Source organism: Hesperophylax consimilis, chromosome 11, assembly GCF_061612785.1.
Source record: "Hesperophylax consimilis isolate HC1 chromosome 11, BYU_Hcon_1.0, whole genome shotgun sequence".
Taxonomy (NCBI): Eukaryota; Metazoa; Arthropoda; class Insecta; order Trichoptera; family Limnephilidae; genus Hesperophylax; species Hesperophylax consimilis.
Window position 1 is genome coordinate 24231732 of NC_142846.1, and position 16993 is coordinate 24248724.

The 16993-nt window shown below is 33.2% G+C and overlaps 1 protein-coding gene across 1 annotated transcript; it reads right to left on the reverse strand.

The window, feature by feature from the left end:
* Nucleotides 1-371: 371 nt before the first annotated feature.
* On the reverse strand, nucleotides 372-3794 carry LOC149419938 (solute carrier family 22 member 3-like). The gene is made up of 5 exons (XM_089637570.1): nucleotides 3748-3794; nucleotides 3057-3201; nucleotides 1744-1999; nucleotides 1187-1527; nucleotides 372-509 (listed from the first exon to the last, which is right to left on the reverse strand). The coding sequence occupies exons 1-5, from the start codon at nucleotides 3792-3794 to the stop codon at nucleotides 372-374; spliced, it is 927 nt and encodes a 308-aa protein (XP_089493696.1).
* Between the last annotated feature and the right edge of the window lie 13199 nt (nucleotides 3795-16993).

The window sequence follows — 16993 nt, forward strand, 5'->3', positions numbered from 1 at the left end:
ATTTGTACATTGAAGATGCTTGAGTAAAGCGAAACTGGTCGGTTCTAAAAATTATTAGAAACTCGTGGTTTTAAAACAAAAAGTATTTTATTTTTTCATTTATTACTCATTTCACAGAAATAACTTATGTTTTCAGAATCAGCGTTTTTTAATCTATATAAATTAATATATTTTTAAGCCATGATGTTTTTCACTGACGTTCTGGACAGCAAGTATTATCAAAAGTTACTTATGAAAATTAACAGGTATGCGTTGACTACCAATTAGCTTCCCAATTTTACTATTATGGAAACACAACATTCAATAATTCAGTTTATTGTTTTTTTTTTTTAAATATTTCATTAAAACGAAAATTATATGTTTTTCAATATTCAGTCAATATTTTCTGAATCTTCAACTGTTTCAGGAAGTCTTTTGTTGAGAGTTTCGGGGGAACTAAGAATCAGAGCTGCTGAAAAGAGGCAGGATCCAGCGAAGATGTATGTTGCGAGGTTGTTATTGTATTTATTCTGCAAACCAAAAAATGAGCTATAATTTATTGAAATCATCGATAGGAAGTAGTGATTTCCACGATTATCAAATAACGCATACAACATAGAGATGTAGAACTCACCAGCAGAGGTGTCTGAGTAGCTAAAATGGATCCGAACGTTCCCATCATGAAATATGTGGAAAGGATTGTCTGCCTTAGAGAAGTTGGAAATAACTCTGCGGTGTAAAGATCAACTGATCCGGATGCGCAAGTTACGCAAAATTTTCCTAGGAGGTAAGCAACCACAGTCAGCCAAGGTAAATCTGCAGATACGATATCAATTATAAAAGTTTTACTCGAGAAAAAATAATTTCAAAGAAACGTATTAAATGCAGTGTTACCTTCAGGAATGAACACAAATGAACAAAGGGATAGTCCACCAATCAAAAGCGATGTAAATATCGTTTTTTTTCTACCAAAGTATCTGAGACTAAAATAGGCCATAATATTCCCCGGTATCTCTACAATAGCTGCCAAAATATAATTCCAATAACGGCTGTACATCAATACAGCCGAGGAGTTGATTGACATTCCAAATAAGCAGAATGTGGTGGCAATCCCCACTACTGATATCTTAAAAAATCTTTGAATTAAAATCTTTGATTTCAGAAGGAGGCGCAATGCAGAAATATCCATTTTTTCATTGCCATTTACATCTACTGCACCAACATCAAACTTTTCTTTATTTTTTTCATTGAACTTTAGAGTTTCCAAAGCTTTATCAGAAAGGGTTTTATTATTTTCTTTAGCAATCTTGGTCAGGATGTTGATGGCTTTCTTGTATCTTCTTTTAGTTATAAGCCACTTTATGCTATCACTGATTATCCAGTAGTATGTAAATATCAGAAGTGCTGGAGAGTATATGACCAGGAGGTAAGTTCTCCAGTAAGGGAAAACCCAACCGGCCAACCCCATCAGTAAATGGCCAATCACATAGTAAATGTTGATCAGGACGCTTATTGCTTCCCTTATTTGAGGAATTACAATCTCTACAGCTGAAAACAGTTAAGACACTAAGAATTAAATTTTTGAGGAATATTTAAGAAATAAAAAAAAGATGTTAGTTATTGGGTTTCGATGGACTTAGTTAAGAATTGGTGTTTCAATCAGGAAGTTTATACTTATAATTCACCAATCAAGAACGCACAGAGACCAAGATATTTACGGCGTTTAATTTTATTCACATTTTGAGATACTTCAGAGTAACTTACCGAGAGTTAAAGTAGACATATAGACTCCTGATCCAAGAGCAGGTTCCAGGGATTCAAACGTAAGAAACATGCCATAGTTTACTGATGCAGACTTAATAATCCCAAGAATTCCAGTCGCAAAGCAAGATATTATCATGGCATGTCTTCTACCGTATCTATCAGAGAGTATTCCAACAAATGGCAAGGCAACTAGTGCACCGACGTTTTGTATGGTTCCCACAAGGGTTAATTTCCAGCTCTCACGAGCAATATTGAACTGCAATAATATACTCAGATGTTAGAAGTGTGGTTCTCATCCTCAAGAAATTACCAAAATTATAAGAGCAACCAAAATAATCAACTAGCCACCACCAAATCAGTGTAAAACAAAGCCTTGTGCTTTACAAGCAAGGCGCATCACTCAAGATTACTACAAATAAAAACAGCAGAGATCTTATGAATACCATTCGAATCATGGATAATAGAAAAAAAGAGAGATGGGCCTTGAGCCATGAACCATCATTATTATGAAATCGCTGGCACAAAAGTGTCACCAAACTCGTTCATCCATGTTACTGCAAATTATTTACACACAGCGGTGTCCTGTTTTTGTATCTTCTACACAGATTAAAGAAGAAAACTAGAAGTGCTTTCCATTTAAATTTGAATGGAAACTAATGTTCCACTGACTTAACACCTTTAAGTCCTTAACCATTTTGCACGCAGTCTGTCTCTCTTATACTTAAATGAAATTGCAATTTTGTAATCCTTGTGAAATACAGTTTTGCATGGAAAAATAGGCCCAAATTGTGCTTATATTTGGATCATGGAACACGTCGACCAGTCTCTTTTATTATACATCAATTAATTCTTCCACGCCATAGGTATCACCGTTTGTTCCTTTTATCATTTATATATTATTATTAATTATATTTTATACTAATTTACGATGAGGAACCATTTATTGGATAACCTTACACCTCTACCATAGGTAACCCCAAGTGGACTTCTTAACCAGAACTTCTTCTCCTTCCTTTCCTAAAGATCCTCTACAAAGGTGACATAGGCCCTGAGCGACATTTTTTCTTCAAGGCCTCCTGTGTCGGGTTAATGTAAAAAAATAAATATACATGCACAGTCCGAGTTGACAAAACAATTTTTTACAGTTATTCCGGATGGTAAGTGTCCATTTGGATACCTGGGAAAAATCTGTTTCAATAACAAACATGTTTCAATGCACGACATTTTAAATATCTTACCTCTTCTATAAACGTTTTTTCTTCCCGAAAAACATATTCTGCACAGCTAATTGTCTTGTTTTTATAGAAAAATACTGGAAAATACTCTGCCTCCTCTCGTTGGTTACCCGAGGAAGTATTGGAAGCATATCGGGAACACTTTTCTCCTTCAGGAATAGCATCGGACAGCCATGAAGCACTGAACTCTGTCTTTATTCCTTCGCGTTCTGGGATTTTGCATCTGAAAGTCCAAAATTTGCAATAACTCCAAAATTGAACCAAACAGCGATAAATTCACAAGCGCTTTTTTAGTGTGTTTATTTTTATTTAATTTACAATATTGTTACAATAATACATTAAAAAAAAAACAAATAGAAAATAATAAGCATTTCCACGCTAATGAAGAGAATTGAGTTTGGTGTAGGAGTAAAAAAATTATATCATAGCGTATAATAATACCTAGTGGTAACAAACAGATATAAATATGGTTCGAAGAATTTATTTTATTTTACATTTTTAGATGTCACGAGTGTTCATTTTTTTAAAACAATTAAACCTTTTTCTTGAATAATACTAATTCTGTTTTTTTTTAATTCTTCGGGAAAATAATTGTAAATATAATGATTGTACATTTGTTGAGTAGAAAACAGAGGAATTTGGATGTTATATTTATTTCTCAATGATGAATTAATCTTTTGGACATTCTTTTGTTGTCGTTTGTCTAGTGTTCAAGGAAACCACAGAAAAAAGAGGATTTGGCACTCAAAAATCATATAAATTTATTTACCTGTAATCTACGTCCACGGCAGTAAAAATGTAGTTAGAATCGTGCATTGAACATAGCACAATGGGGAAAATCATCCATAAAAATAATTTGATTTGATATTTTCCCAAATAGCCAATTTCTAGCATAATCGCATCCACATCCACTTCTACTGGCTTCATCATTATTTAACCGTCAAAAAAACCTTATTTACACAACTTTTATTTGAAGTTTTCTTGCTGACACTGTGAAGAAGGTTTATTAATGAGTAAGGTATTTATTTATTTTTTCTTAATTTTTAATTTTTTATCGTATACAGTTACTTGTATTGAATCATTTATTGATATTGTGGGCCTCATTGGTTGCTTTACCCATGCGGAGGCCCCATTTACAATTTAATAAAATTCAGTAAAAAGATAACATGAAATAACACAAATTTAAACTGAGATGAATTAAAATAAATTAGAATAATAAAAGCGAAATGAAAAAAAAATCGCTAAGTCTTATGAGGTACGGTTGTTTATAATGAAGTGTGTATTTTTTTGGTAGTCTTTGCGCAAAGCTTGTGTTTACTGTCGGAGTTTTAATGTTTTTTTGTACGTTGATCTAACCCAAGGCTGCCCAACCCCAGGCCCGCGGGCCACATTGTGGCCCGCGAACGAATTATAAGTGGCCCGCGTGAACCATTTTAAAAAACCCGCCAATTTGAAAAAGTGTCGCGGGCTCGCGGTAAAACAAACAATGCAGCTTGCGCGCGGTCACCAGTGTTGCCAACGAAGGCGATTTATCGCTATTTAGGCTACTCAGAACGAGAATCAGCGACGAAAAAATCAAACCTCTTGAACTTACTTTTTAAACAAAAATACACGGGTTTTTGATATTTTTTGCGTCCGAAATGGAATCTTGTAGCCACCCCCCCCCCCCCCCCCCATGGAATTCGAAAAATTGTTGTGAGGAATCACATATGATGTTTTTGGGTGTGCGGAATTTTTCTCAGCGAAGTTCCGTAACAACCCCCCCTTTTTTTTGTGGGGAATTATGTATTATAGAAATTCTCTAACAACCCCCCCCCCCATGAAAATAGGAACCGTCAGTATTCAGTGGCCCGCCAGTGATTTTTAAATCGTCAATTAGGCCCAACTGTTAAAAAGGTTGGGCAGCCTTGATCTAACCGGTCTATGATGTTTGTTTTTTTGGTCAAGTGCTTTTTTATCTTTATCTATATTTGGCATAGGTATAGTGCGTTCAACATGTTGAATATTTGGTCTGCGTCAATCATTTTATATTTAGTGTTTAGTGTACTGCCTTTAAGATGGTTTGCTATGCGATTTAAATATGAAGTATAGGTTAGTTTGTCGCTCCTCCCCAAATAATGATTCCATATTTTCTATATAGATTGAGAAGGTGCAAAACATATTGTTTTCATTTCTTTTAGTTTAAACAGTACCTACATGTTTCTTGTTTAGGAAAATATTTATTGTTTGGAGGAGTTTATTTGTGGTTTGTTTTATATGATGATTTGTCTATCTGCGGTTTTGGTCAATTGTGATACATAAAAAAATTATTTGGACTGTTTTTTTCTAGAGTAGAGCAATCGCTGATGTTCTTATTTATACATCTTTGGCTCTCCCGTTAGTTAATACTTATTTTTTCACTTTTTAAAGCTATGATGTGTAGATAAAATTGAATCGTGTTGAAGCAATGCTATTTACGGAAGATGTAACCAAAGTTTTTTTTACTTGTACAGTATTTAAATATATAAATGTTAATTATTGAAGACAATATCAGCGATTCTTAAACGAAAATTTGAAACAGAAAAAGATGCAGCCAGATCTAGGACTTAAACCCAGATGTCGCGCATTTAAATAAAAATATGACATATTTATCAATATACTTCAATATCAAACATACATTGATCGTATTGAAAATATCCAATCCAAATTTATTAAACACCTATTATATCGCTTTAGCGATCATCGGTTTGACCCTACCGCTTTATATAAACGCAGAAAAATTGCTGATGCCCTATTCTTATACAAAATCGTGAACAATCTTGTTGATTCATCATATCTGCTAGAAAAGATTGCATTTCGTTGCCCTGAACACAACACCAGATCGAACGACTTATTTAGAACACCACGCTGTAAAGCCAAATATGCGCAAAACTCTTTAATAGGACGTATTTCTAAAACTCACAATGCCTTACGAGATGTAGATATTTTCAAGTGTAACTTGAAAACATATAAAATGCAACTTACTAAACTTATAACTTAATTTTTTATTTTGTGAAATAATCCTATCATCTTAGTTTATTTTATTGTTTTTATTATAATCCTTCGAAAACTGTATTACTACGAACTGTTTTTAATTGTTTTTATAACATTTTGTAATTCCTAATAATGTTTATTCTTTATATTACTGTCAATTATAAATATATTGTATAGGTGCAAATATTGAATCAACGACTAGAATTAATGGAACATTATTGGTCTAATATTGTAAATAATTGCTGTTTATGCTATATATATATATATATATATATATAAATGACTGTTTGTTTCCTAAATAAAATAAAATAAAATCTAAGACACTGTCTGGATTGCATTTAGTTCGAGTAAAATCTTGCGATCATACATACAGCTGGCAGCCAATAAAAATGTACTGTGAGAAAATAAAGATATTGTTGGTAGTTCTTATTCGAAGTATGATACAGTTGAATATGACCGACGGAGTTAGAGTCCCATTAGATCAATTGGTAGGGCGGTGCCCCGGCAAGGCAAGGGCCCTGAGTTCAAGTTCTAGAAGTGACCTGTCTTTGTTTGATATTTCGTTTTTTCAGATTTTCATTTAAAAATCGCTTATATTGACTTCATTAATTAAATATAACAATTTGAGGTTTTACTCATTAAGTTATTCCAAAACAAATAATTGCAAGTATATATACTTATACAGTATAATTGCTTCAAAATAGTAGGTATTTCAAGATTTTCAAATTTTCAAAAAAAATTTCAAGTAATTATCTAAAATATTATAAATCTTGGATAATAAAAGTAAAAATATCAATCAGTCTGTGGGATTTGAATAAAATATAACATTAGTTTTTTTATTAAATTGGGATTCCTTTTCTCACATTTTATAAGAACAGGTGAATCGTTAAACAAATAAATGGCCTTTAGACCTAAGTATTCGTAATGGTGTTTTGCAAGTGTCGTGTTGCATCTATCCAGGTATACATTCCCAGATGTTCCAGGTTTTACATAGTCAGATGACAGTTCTGATTCTTAAAAATCATTTAAGATATATATTCCCTGATGTTTTAAGTCTTACGCTTCGCGTTGAGGACAGTTTTGATTTTTTTAAATCTGTTAGAATATATTCCCTGATTTTCTAGTTCTTACACTTTGCGTTAAGGACAGTTCTGATTCTTTAAAATCTGTTAGAATATATTATCTGATTTTCTAGTTCTTACACTTTGCGTTAAGGACAGTTCTGATTATTTAAACTCTGTTAGAATATATTATCTGATTTTCTAGTTCTCACACTTTGCGTTAAGGACAGTTCTGATTCTTTAAAATCTGTTAGAATATATTATCTGATTTTCTAGTTCTTACACTTTGCGTTAAGGACAGTTCTGATTCTTTAAACTCTGTTAGAATATATTATCTGATTTTCTAGTTCTCACACTTTGCGTTAAGGACAGTTCTGATTCTTTAAAATCTGTTAGAATATATCCCTGATTTTCTTGTTCTTACACTTTGCGTTAAGGACAGTTCTGATTCTTTAAAATCTTTAAAAATATATATCCTGATGTTCTAGTTCATACACTTCGCGTTGAGGATATTTCTTATTGTTTAAAATCTTTTAAGATATATTGAATAATATTCTAGGTCTTACACTTCGCGCTGAGGACAGTTCTGATTCTTTAAAATCTTTTAAGATATATTGAATAATATTCTAGGTCTTACACTTCGCGCTGAGGACAGTTCTGATTCTTTAAAATCTTTTAAGTTTTTTCTAAAAACTTTTTCAACCGGTAAGACCTTAAATATATCAAAAATTACTGGTTTGAAAATCTCTTGCTTTTTAAGAAGAGCTTTAATGATATTTTTTGTGTTATTACTATTGGATACAAATTAGTTTTATAATTGCTTCCCCATGCAATTACATACATCCTACTGCAACACCGACTGCACCAAAGCACAGTAAACCATTTCATTATCCTAATAGAAAGTCTTTTCATCCTTTATAACATATATGTGCCCACTTACCTAATCACTGATTAATGTATTGATTTTTTAAATATTTTAAACAATGAACAATAAACTTAGAGCACTGAGTTAAATCCTGCATTAGTAGTGCATGATATTTTTTAGCAGTTAGCAATAACAAGGTCTGCGATTAACTGACTCATCAGAGATTTGTGCCATGCTCTAAGTGAAAACAATTATTGTAAAAAATATTATTTATGTGTCAATACATAATTGACACATAAATTTAATGAAATATTGATCTAAAACAAGACCGGCTAGAAGCTGAATGGACAAATGCGTCGGGTATCATCAGGTATCGTGGATTAAATTCATCTGCTATGTAGTAAGTTCTTCGTTATCCCAACCGACATTTTCTGTTTCGCGGAGTTTTCATAAATATTTTCTGGTTATTTGTAGCCAGAGAATGTTTCTCTGTCTTTATATAGAAAAAAATGTATCACTAGTAAAAAGGTTATATTTTTAGCATGTCTTTATTTTCAAAGAGGATAATAGCTTGGTTGGTCATCCCGATAAACGCCGTGTTTGTACCTAGGAGCTGCGGGTTCAACGATCATTGCACAAGACACAAATTTCAGCATTTTTTATGGAATAAGGGAAATTCCAAATATTTTAAATAAATGCATTATTTTTTTATAACATATTTCAACGGTTGTCTCTCAATTTATCTTGATTTACACTTGCATTGATTACAATCACAACTTATGATTTGTTTATGACAATGGCGAGATAAAGATGATTTATGATAATGATTTCAGATTTTCCAGACGATAATGTCAAAGTGTACAATACGTAATCATCTTACTTTGCTATTTTATGGAGATTTTTAGGTTAAATCAATTAATTTAATCTTCAGATAATTAGGTCCCAGTGATTTGTTGAAATGCATTACAATTGTAATACAACGGCAGTGGCGTGCAAACCATAAAGGCTGAAAATCCGTATCTACCTTAAGAAGATATTAAATAAATTTAAGATCAACATTTTTTTGGTAAGGAACTTGTAAGCTCATTGATTCAGTCGGCCACAACAATCAATGGAGTTGATAATAAAATGGCCGTTTAAAAATGGTCGTAGTTCATAACTTAAACAACTACACATAGTCGGTAACCGACGTTTTGGTCATAGTCAAATAATCTTAAGCAAAAATATTTTATGTTAAAATATCGTAACTATCATTTAAAAATAAACGATTACACGTAAATTATTAACCTATATGTATTTTTTTAAATTATATAATTGTAAAGCTGCACATCTTGACACAGGAATGCCCTAATGAGATGTGCAGATTATGTTTTTTTACGTTATAAACTATTTTTTGAATAAATAAATAAAATAAAATTATACGTACTATTGATTGATTACGATAATTTGGTTACGATCATTTTGCTTATGATCATTTGAGAGTTACGATCATTTGATTGCGATTATTTGAGAGTTATGGTCACAGAGCAATGCACGACACTGCATAGCGGTATTTCAAAACTCTAATGCCAATTTAAAAAAAAAACGGTTATTTCTTTTGCTGCGCAAGGTAAATTGAAATTTGCAAAGCCTTTTCTGATTATGAATTTCTAGATCAATACTCTTTTGGACTGCTGACATTATTTTAATTATGATCTTAAATAGCTTTGAAATACTCGTATACCCTTTTTTAAAATTCCAAAAAGAATCTGAATTATGTGAATGTGGACATATTCAAACAACGGAACACATCGTAGAAGAAAATCACCTTTATCAGTTCCCCTTGTACACATTTTTGCTGAACCAAGTGATTCCCGATGCCGTCGATTGGCTAAATAATCTCAGCATCCACTATGACCTCCACCAACTTTCCCCAACGACAGATCCCATACAAAGAAATGATATTCAACGGCAGTTCACCAGTTGATCTGACCCACTCTACTATGACCTCCGCCAACTTTCCCCAACGACAGATCCCAAACAAAGAAATGATATTCCACGGCAGTTCCCCAGTTGATCTGACCCACTCTGGGAAGGAAGTAAGATAATAGCGTAGTGTGACACCTCAACATATAATCTCTATATAGCATGGTCTGTCACTACCTTAATGAAAATTTGACCTTTTTTGTTTCATATTAATGCAAATAAACCACAAATATTATGGCATTTTAAATGCACATTTATTCATTTAGTTAGTGCATATTTTGGCATTGATAGTACATATTTCTCCATTTTGATAACAACAAACATAAAAATAAAGTTGGTTGTTTACAGGTGAAAAAATAAAATAAGCAGTAATTGTTGATTGAAGTACCTACTAGTACATATTGAATTATTTGGCGTGTTGGAAATAAGCCGACGTGGCTTGTAATGATCTGCCCTTTCTACTTCAAACTTTTCCTTCTCTTCTTTCTACAATAAATTTTCTTTAAGTCCCATAGGTAACTTTTCCATAAGGCTTTGGTTATGTATATATCCGGGGTAGGAAGGTCCTCCCTGCCGTCTTTCATTCCCTTGCCTCTCTCTTTATTAAACACCCCTTCAAGTGTGTACATCCTAGTTTGTCTACGTGACGTACGACCTTGAACGTACTCATTTCACGTGACGGATCAGTATAAAAAGGCTTCACCGAACGTTGTGTTGGTTTTTTGTTTCTCGGTTTAGAAACCTAGTTATCTATGTATGTATGGTATCCCTTGGTTCTTTTGAGATAGAGTGAGTTGAATTCATTACCGCTGTGTTTTAAAGCCATCTCATAAACCTGATTTTTCTGAGTCGCCTGCTCTTCAAACTAGCTACGTGAGTCTACCTGTCATAGGATTATGTGAGTATAATAAGTGTTAGATTTTATATATGTGATATACATACGATAAATTTATGGTGTTAGTTGTCGGCGCCATCCATGTATATATTTTGGGAGGGGAAGGAGAAGAAAGGGAATGAATTTTTTCAAGTTAAGATTGACTCCTCCTCTTACCAAACAAAACTGATGGATGATAATTTGAGCAAGGCGATCGATATCTGCGTGTCTGGATATCACAACCGGCCGGGTCTCCCCTTGTTCCAAATCGGCAACCGTCACGCCAGAATAAAGAAAACCAGGTCTCATCACCAATTTCAGAATTGCCCCAATCTCATACACCTCCAGGAAAATCTACTTTACTGAGTGTAGAAGGGGAAAACCATGACATCCCTTGTCACGAATCTAGTCGCGAAAATGTGACACGCAAGGTCCTAAGTTACGTGCCACCTCTAGAAAACGTTGTAACTCTCACGCCGTCGGGGATTTACATCCCTTTCTAGGTCAATAACATAGATAACACACGACAATCTTGTCGACATTTAGCCTGCTTTTTAGCGATAGGTTGTGTGCCTACCCATTCAGCCAATTATCATGTGAGATATATGTAAGGTCTACTCGAGATGCCAAATTTAGGATGAGGACTGTCTGTATTTTAATATTTGGTTCTAGTAATTATTTTATGAGGTTACTAGCATCCTCGTGTATTAGGTATGGGTAACTTCTACTGAATACCTATCCTCTCAGGTAGGTATAAACGGATAATTGGTTTGATTTTTGCATTTTTTTTTAAAGAGGCTGCCTACCTCTCGAAAGGTACCTGTTGAGAAAAGTTGTTCGGTTGGTAGTTTTATTTCGGAGATTACCATCTCCCTCTTTTGACTTTAGATTTGTTTTTGTGCATCCCTATTCGTAACTTAGAAAGTCAAACAATAGATGAAAAGTATTAAATTAGAAAGTCAAATAACAGAAGAAAAGTTTTCATTTTGTTCCGTCTGGTTGCATCCGATCGCTTTCAATTCGGGACGGCATACGCTAGCAAAACTTCCCCTTTGACTGACTGTACACCGCGCCTCTCAGCCTATATATGAAAGGTCATTGGCCTGTCTCTCACTCACAGCTGATTGACAATCCGTCTAGGGTATTCCTTTTAATGATAACATTATTTGGGCGGCAGGTGTCGTAAACTTAGTTCCTGTACCTCGGTTGTATCCGTCTTTTAAAAGGGGTCCTCTGGAATTTAATAAATAATATAAAAACTCACCCAGTTAGTCACCTCTCATTCTCAGCGTGAAGCTTACCTGGTTACACTATATAGCTAAATCACTTTAATTTTCGACCTCCTCCCTACGCTTATAAAAGGGTAATTAAATATTCCTGTAAATAAAATTGTACCTCCCTAATCTGTCAGGATTCGAACCCACAGTTAATAATCTATTTGATTCTCTGGTTTTCGGTCTCCGTGGATAGAATGCCATCTCGCCAAATCAATAACCTAGCCCGATTAAACACTTCCTGCCTTTATATGTTCACTCTGTTTTAAAAACGCAATCATTATTTTTATCATTTCCATGTTTTTAAGACAAGTCACTTAGTTTGAACTACATATTTACGAAATCACGTTTAATTTAACACATTTTATATTATAATCGCGATCGCCCAACCCTTAGCGCCTCTGGGGTGATTTTTCACAAAACGGCGCTCTACAAATTATCCAATTATTATTATTGTCATTATTATTAATTGTATTCTCACTGAGTCGAGCCACTTTCACTTCACACAAACACTGGTTCAATAATCTTTCACTTTAATTCAGAAACCAACAAAGCTTTCTAACATCATCTGAATTCACTAATTAATTGTATCTCACACATCACTTCTGGTTTGTATTCATTTCTCGGGGCTGTCAACGTATCCGAATTCAAGACTCGACTGTTTCATCGATCTCTGCTCCCTTCCCGCGGGAACACGGCACCTCTAGCCCGCCTGTCAACAAATCCCATCTGTTAGCCCAAACAAAAATTTTTTGGAGTACATTCATTTCGTCTATCTATGTGGATATACAAAACATCACAGGCTCAGTGGTCCAGAGCATCTGACCGGACATCAGAAGGTGCTGGTTCGATTTCCGTTGGCGGCATTTATTTTTACTCAGGAGAAATTTTCAATTTGTATTGATATTTCAGGCGACTAATTATTGCTTATAATAATTTGATAACAACAAATGTTTAGTACGTTCATATAATTGTTTACTATTTTTGGCCTCTAGAGCTATTACAAACTAAAATAATATGTACTATTTAAAATAATAATTCTTACACATGTAGAGAATAAGGAAAACAATGTGAGTAGTTCTTATTTGAAGTATGATACAGTTAAATATGACCGAAGGAGATAGGGTCCCATTAGCTCAGTTGGTAGAGCGGTGCCCCGGCAAGGCAAGGGTCCTGGGTTCGAGTCCTAGATGTAACCGTATTTTTTTCAAATTTTTCTGTTTCAGATTTTCATTTAGGAATAAATAGCTAATATTGTCTTAAATAATTGAAAAAAATTAAGATACTTACCTAACGTAAAAAGTAATTTATCCAATGATTGAATTTATTGTTATGCATTTGTGTTACATTACCTACTTCATATGAACTAAACCTATCAATTTTATTTTCCTGAAACGGGAAATCTTCCCAGTTGAACAGTCAAATACTACTACTACTACTACTACTAGTAGACTACTCTGTAATTGTATTTTTTATTATCTAATAAATAAATAAATATACGTTGGCAGACGATGCACTTATGCACCCAAGCGATTGATATTGCAATTTAACCACTATGCAGCAGATTATATCAGATCTACTGTCTCAATTGACATCGATTTCGGGAAATAATCAGTAGACGAACCTATAACAATAAATAATGGATCAAATGGTCTATCTAATCTTGGCATAAAAAATCAGATGCGTTAAATCATTGATTTATACGTACATCGTGGAATTTCAAGATCAATGTACGTATTCTAAAATCGCAACGTCATATTAATGAAATATCTCAATCTGACATGGAAACAAATGCCAACATTCCATTTTAAATCAATACACGAAACTATAGGCAATCACCATGTTCGCATTCAGTAGCCACAGAATATATTTACGCCTATGGTATCCCAGCGAAGTATGGTTCCTGTGATCGCCATTCTCTGTTGGGGACTGGTTCGGACCAGCTGCTCGCGTACGTAATTCGCCTATGTATCTTCTGATTTAGTGTCGTGTGAATATGTTACGTTAATTCAATAAACATAAATTGCGTGAAATATAATCATGTTTATTTTATTCAGCATGACACCCCAATAGTATGCTGGATCGATAAGGTATGCGTCGATCTCAGCATACCATAAAACTAAAATAAATAAAGGCACAAAAAATGAGAATTGCAAAACGTTTCCTGATAATTTTTTTGTAAAATCCAAATATATCAGAACACGTGTTCATGCACCCGTTTTAGCCTTGATAATATAAAATGATGAAATGGGAATTATTAGAATTTTCAAGAGCACGTGTTACGATATTCGTGATAATACATTTGTATTTTACTAAAAGTTTATTATGAAACCTATGAATTTATTCGTCAAAGCCCCGATTAATTTGAAGAGATTCTTAAGCCCCCGCATTCACAATTTTTACCGATTTATAACAAGTTTTTCTTTAAAGTTTTTAAGATCTGAAAAAAATAGTTATTTTTTAAGATAATATCTATACATTTGTTTTCCAAAACGTTAATTATATGAAATTCCCTCGATAGAAAAAAATCGTAAATTAACCTCCAAAAATTATTAGAAACACGTTTTGTTCTAGTATTTAATAATGCCACGCCTATTAAAAAAAATCACAGTGTATCTTAAAATGCAACTCAAGCATTTGAAGAGAGAGTTTTGCTCTATTTCAAACAAGTCATGTTTTATTAAATATTTTCACCATTTTCGCTTATTTCGTTTTTTTTAATATTCGCGCTCCCTCTAACATTCTTATTTACATATCTCCCTTTCAAACCATCTTAGAACGCTTACTACGGGGCCTTTATAAATTAACAATATTCGATATAACTTATTTTTCTCCATGTAGAATTAATAAAAAAACTTGACAAGTACACGATCACTACATAAGTTTTGAGTCAACATAATTTTCAAATTAAAATATATCACGTATTATTCAAATGTGATATATATACAATTAAAATAAACAATATTTAGTATTTGTATTTGCGGTGTGAAAGAATGCACTAACCAGACTAGAAACGTTGTTTGAAATATCTTTAGCTGAATAACCAGTACCTAAGTACCTACAGTATAATAAATAAAAAAAACAACCTTTAAAAATCTAACATATGTACGTAACCTATTTAACCTAATCACTTTCATGAATTTTTATCACTTTTTAAAGGTGTGTTGAATTGTCATTGTGTGGAGTTGTCCGGTTACCGAAAAAAGGCACCAAATAATAATTATTCAAATTATATATTTTTTTTAATTTGACACATTGACGTAACAAAAAAGTTATAAACATTGTATTATTATTTCAAAAAATAAATTATTTCACAAAAAAAATAAGATATACCTACTATGTTCGTACAAATTACATAATTATTTAAGAAATATATTTATACAGCACCCTTGAGGTGATTTTTCACGAAAACGGCTCTATATAAATTAGCCAAATATTTTTATTATCAATTAACAACAACAAAAATCAAAACTTTTTTACATATTATAATACCTATTTTACATACAAAAATAATAATAAATCGAATTTTCTATTCTACAATAATAAAAGAAAATAAAATCAATATTGTCAATAAATAATTATAATCAATCAACATAAATAAAAATGTAAATGTTCGTTTGTTCAAAATCATAAAACTCTAAGGACGGGTTGTTTCGGAGAATTTGAACAATTCATCAAATTTCAACGTTCATTTTCGGGTTCTGTGAAAGTCCTATTCAAGTTCTGTTTTTATATCATTATAGGCTAGTTGCTTGACAAAACTGAAATAAAAACAGAACTTGAAAAAATCTTTCACAGAACTTGAAAATGAACTTTGAAATTTGATGAATTGTTCAAATTCTCCGAAACAACCCGTCCTAAATAAAAGTTTTTCACCGATTGCTTTGAAATTTTGATTCAACGTTGCATTTGAATACTCGTGTGTTTTTTAAATACCTATGTCATATAGATATCACCTGAGAGTGACAAGTAAAAATATATATTTTTTAAACAGCGCCATCTGTTGGTCAAACATGCATTTTTTAAACCAGCGCCATCTGTTGGACCTAAAAACAACACGCGCTACTGTTTCTCTATCTGCACAGACAGACTGAGCCACAGCAACGCCTCACGGGATACAGGTAGTTATTAATAATAATTTGTAATAAAATAACCCAATAAACTGGAAAAAAAAACTTGCGTAAATTAGTTGGTAAATTGATAGGTTACTACATTAGCAGAGGTCTGCTCTTAGATAATAGCAGTAAGAAAATGTTCATTTACAACACCAAGTGTTTCGATACGTTTGGTGATTTAGCAGGGGTGCCCGAGTTCATCGGGTGAGGGGTGTTCAGGATGCGCTTGCCCACCACCTTTGTAACACGCCAGATCGGAAGAGGCTGGTTTGAGGAGATCCTTTGACCACTCCAACAGGTCTCTTGACACATCGCCTTGCGCCGCAGTGGGAGGGATATATTCATATGGACATCACTCCTGGACACACTGACCCATATGTTCAGGAGTGACACAGGGATCAAAACAGATACCAAAATAGTTGTCCAAAGTGAAAGATACTCATACGGTTACGGAGCACGATTAAAATCCCTCCCACCATTTGAAACACAGCGTTGCTTCAAATGGAGGAGCTTTCAATAATCAGATCTGAACGGTTGAATTCTCGTAGCCATCATGTATTTTTTAGTATCTATTTTCACTTCCTTCAGCCATATTAAGCTTCGTAGGAGAAGATTTAAAAATAAAAATAAAATAATAAATAAAAAAAATTGCCCAGTGTAATTATTTCCCAAAGGACAAAACTGGCTCTGGGCAGTTCGGAGTATTTTGTACTCAGTATTTTCGCATCAAATCATCATAACAGTATCGGTGTTTTATCTCTTCATCTCTTTCAAAATGTCTGTGATTAAATATTGTTAGAATTCACTCGTCACTAAGTGCTGTATTCGTCACGAAATATAAAAAGCCCT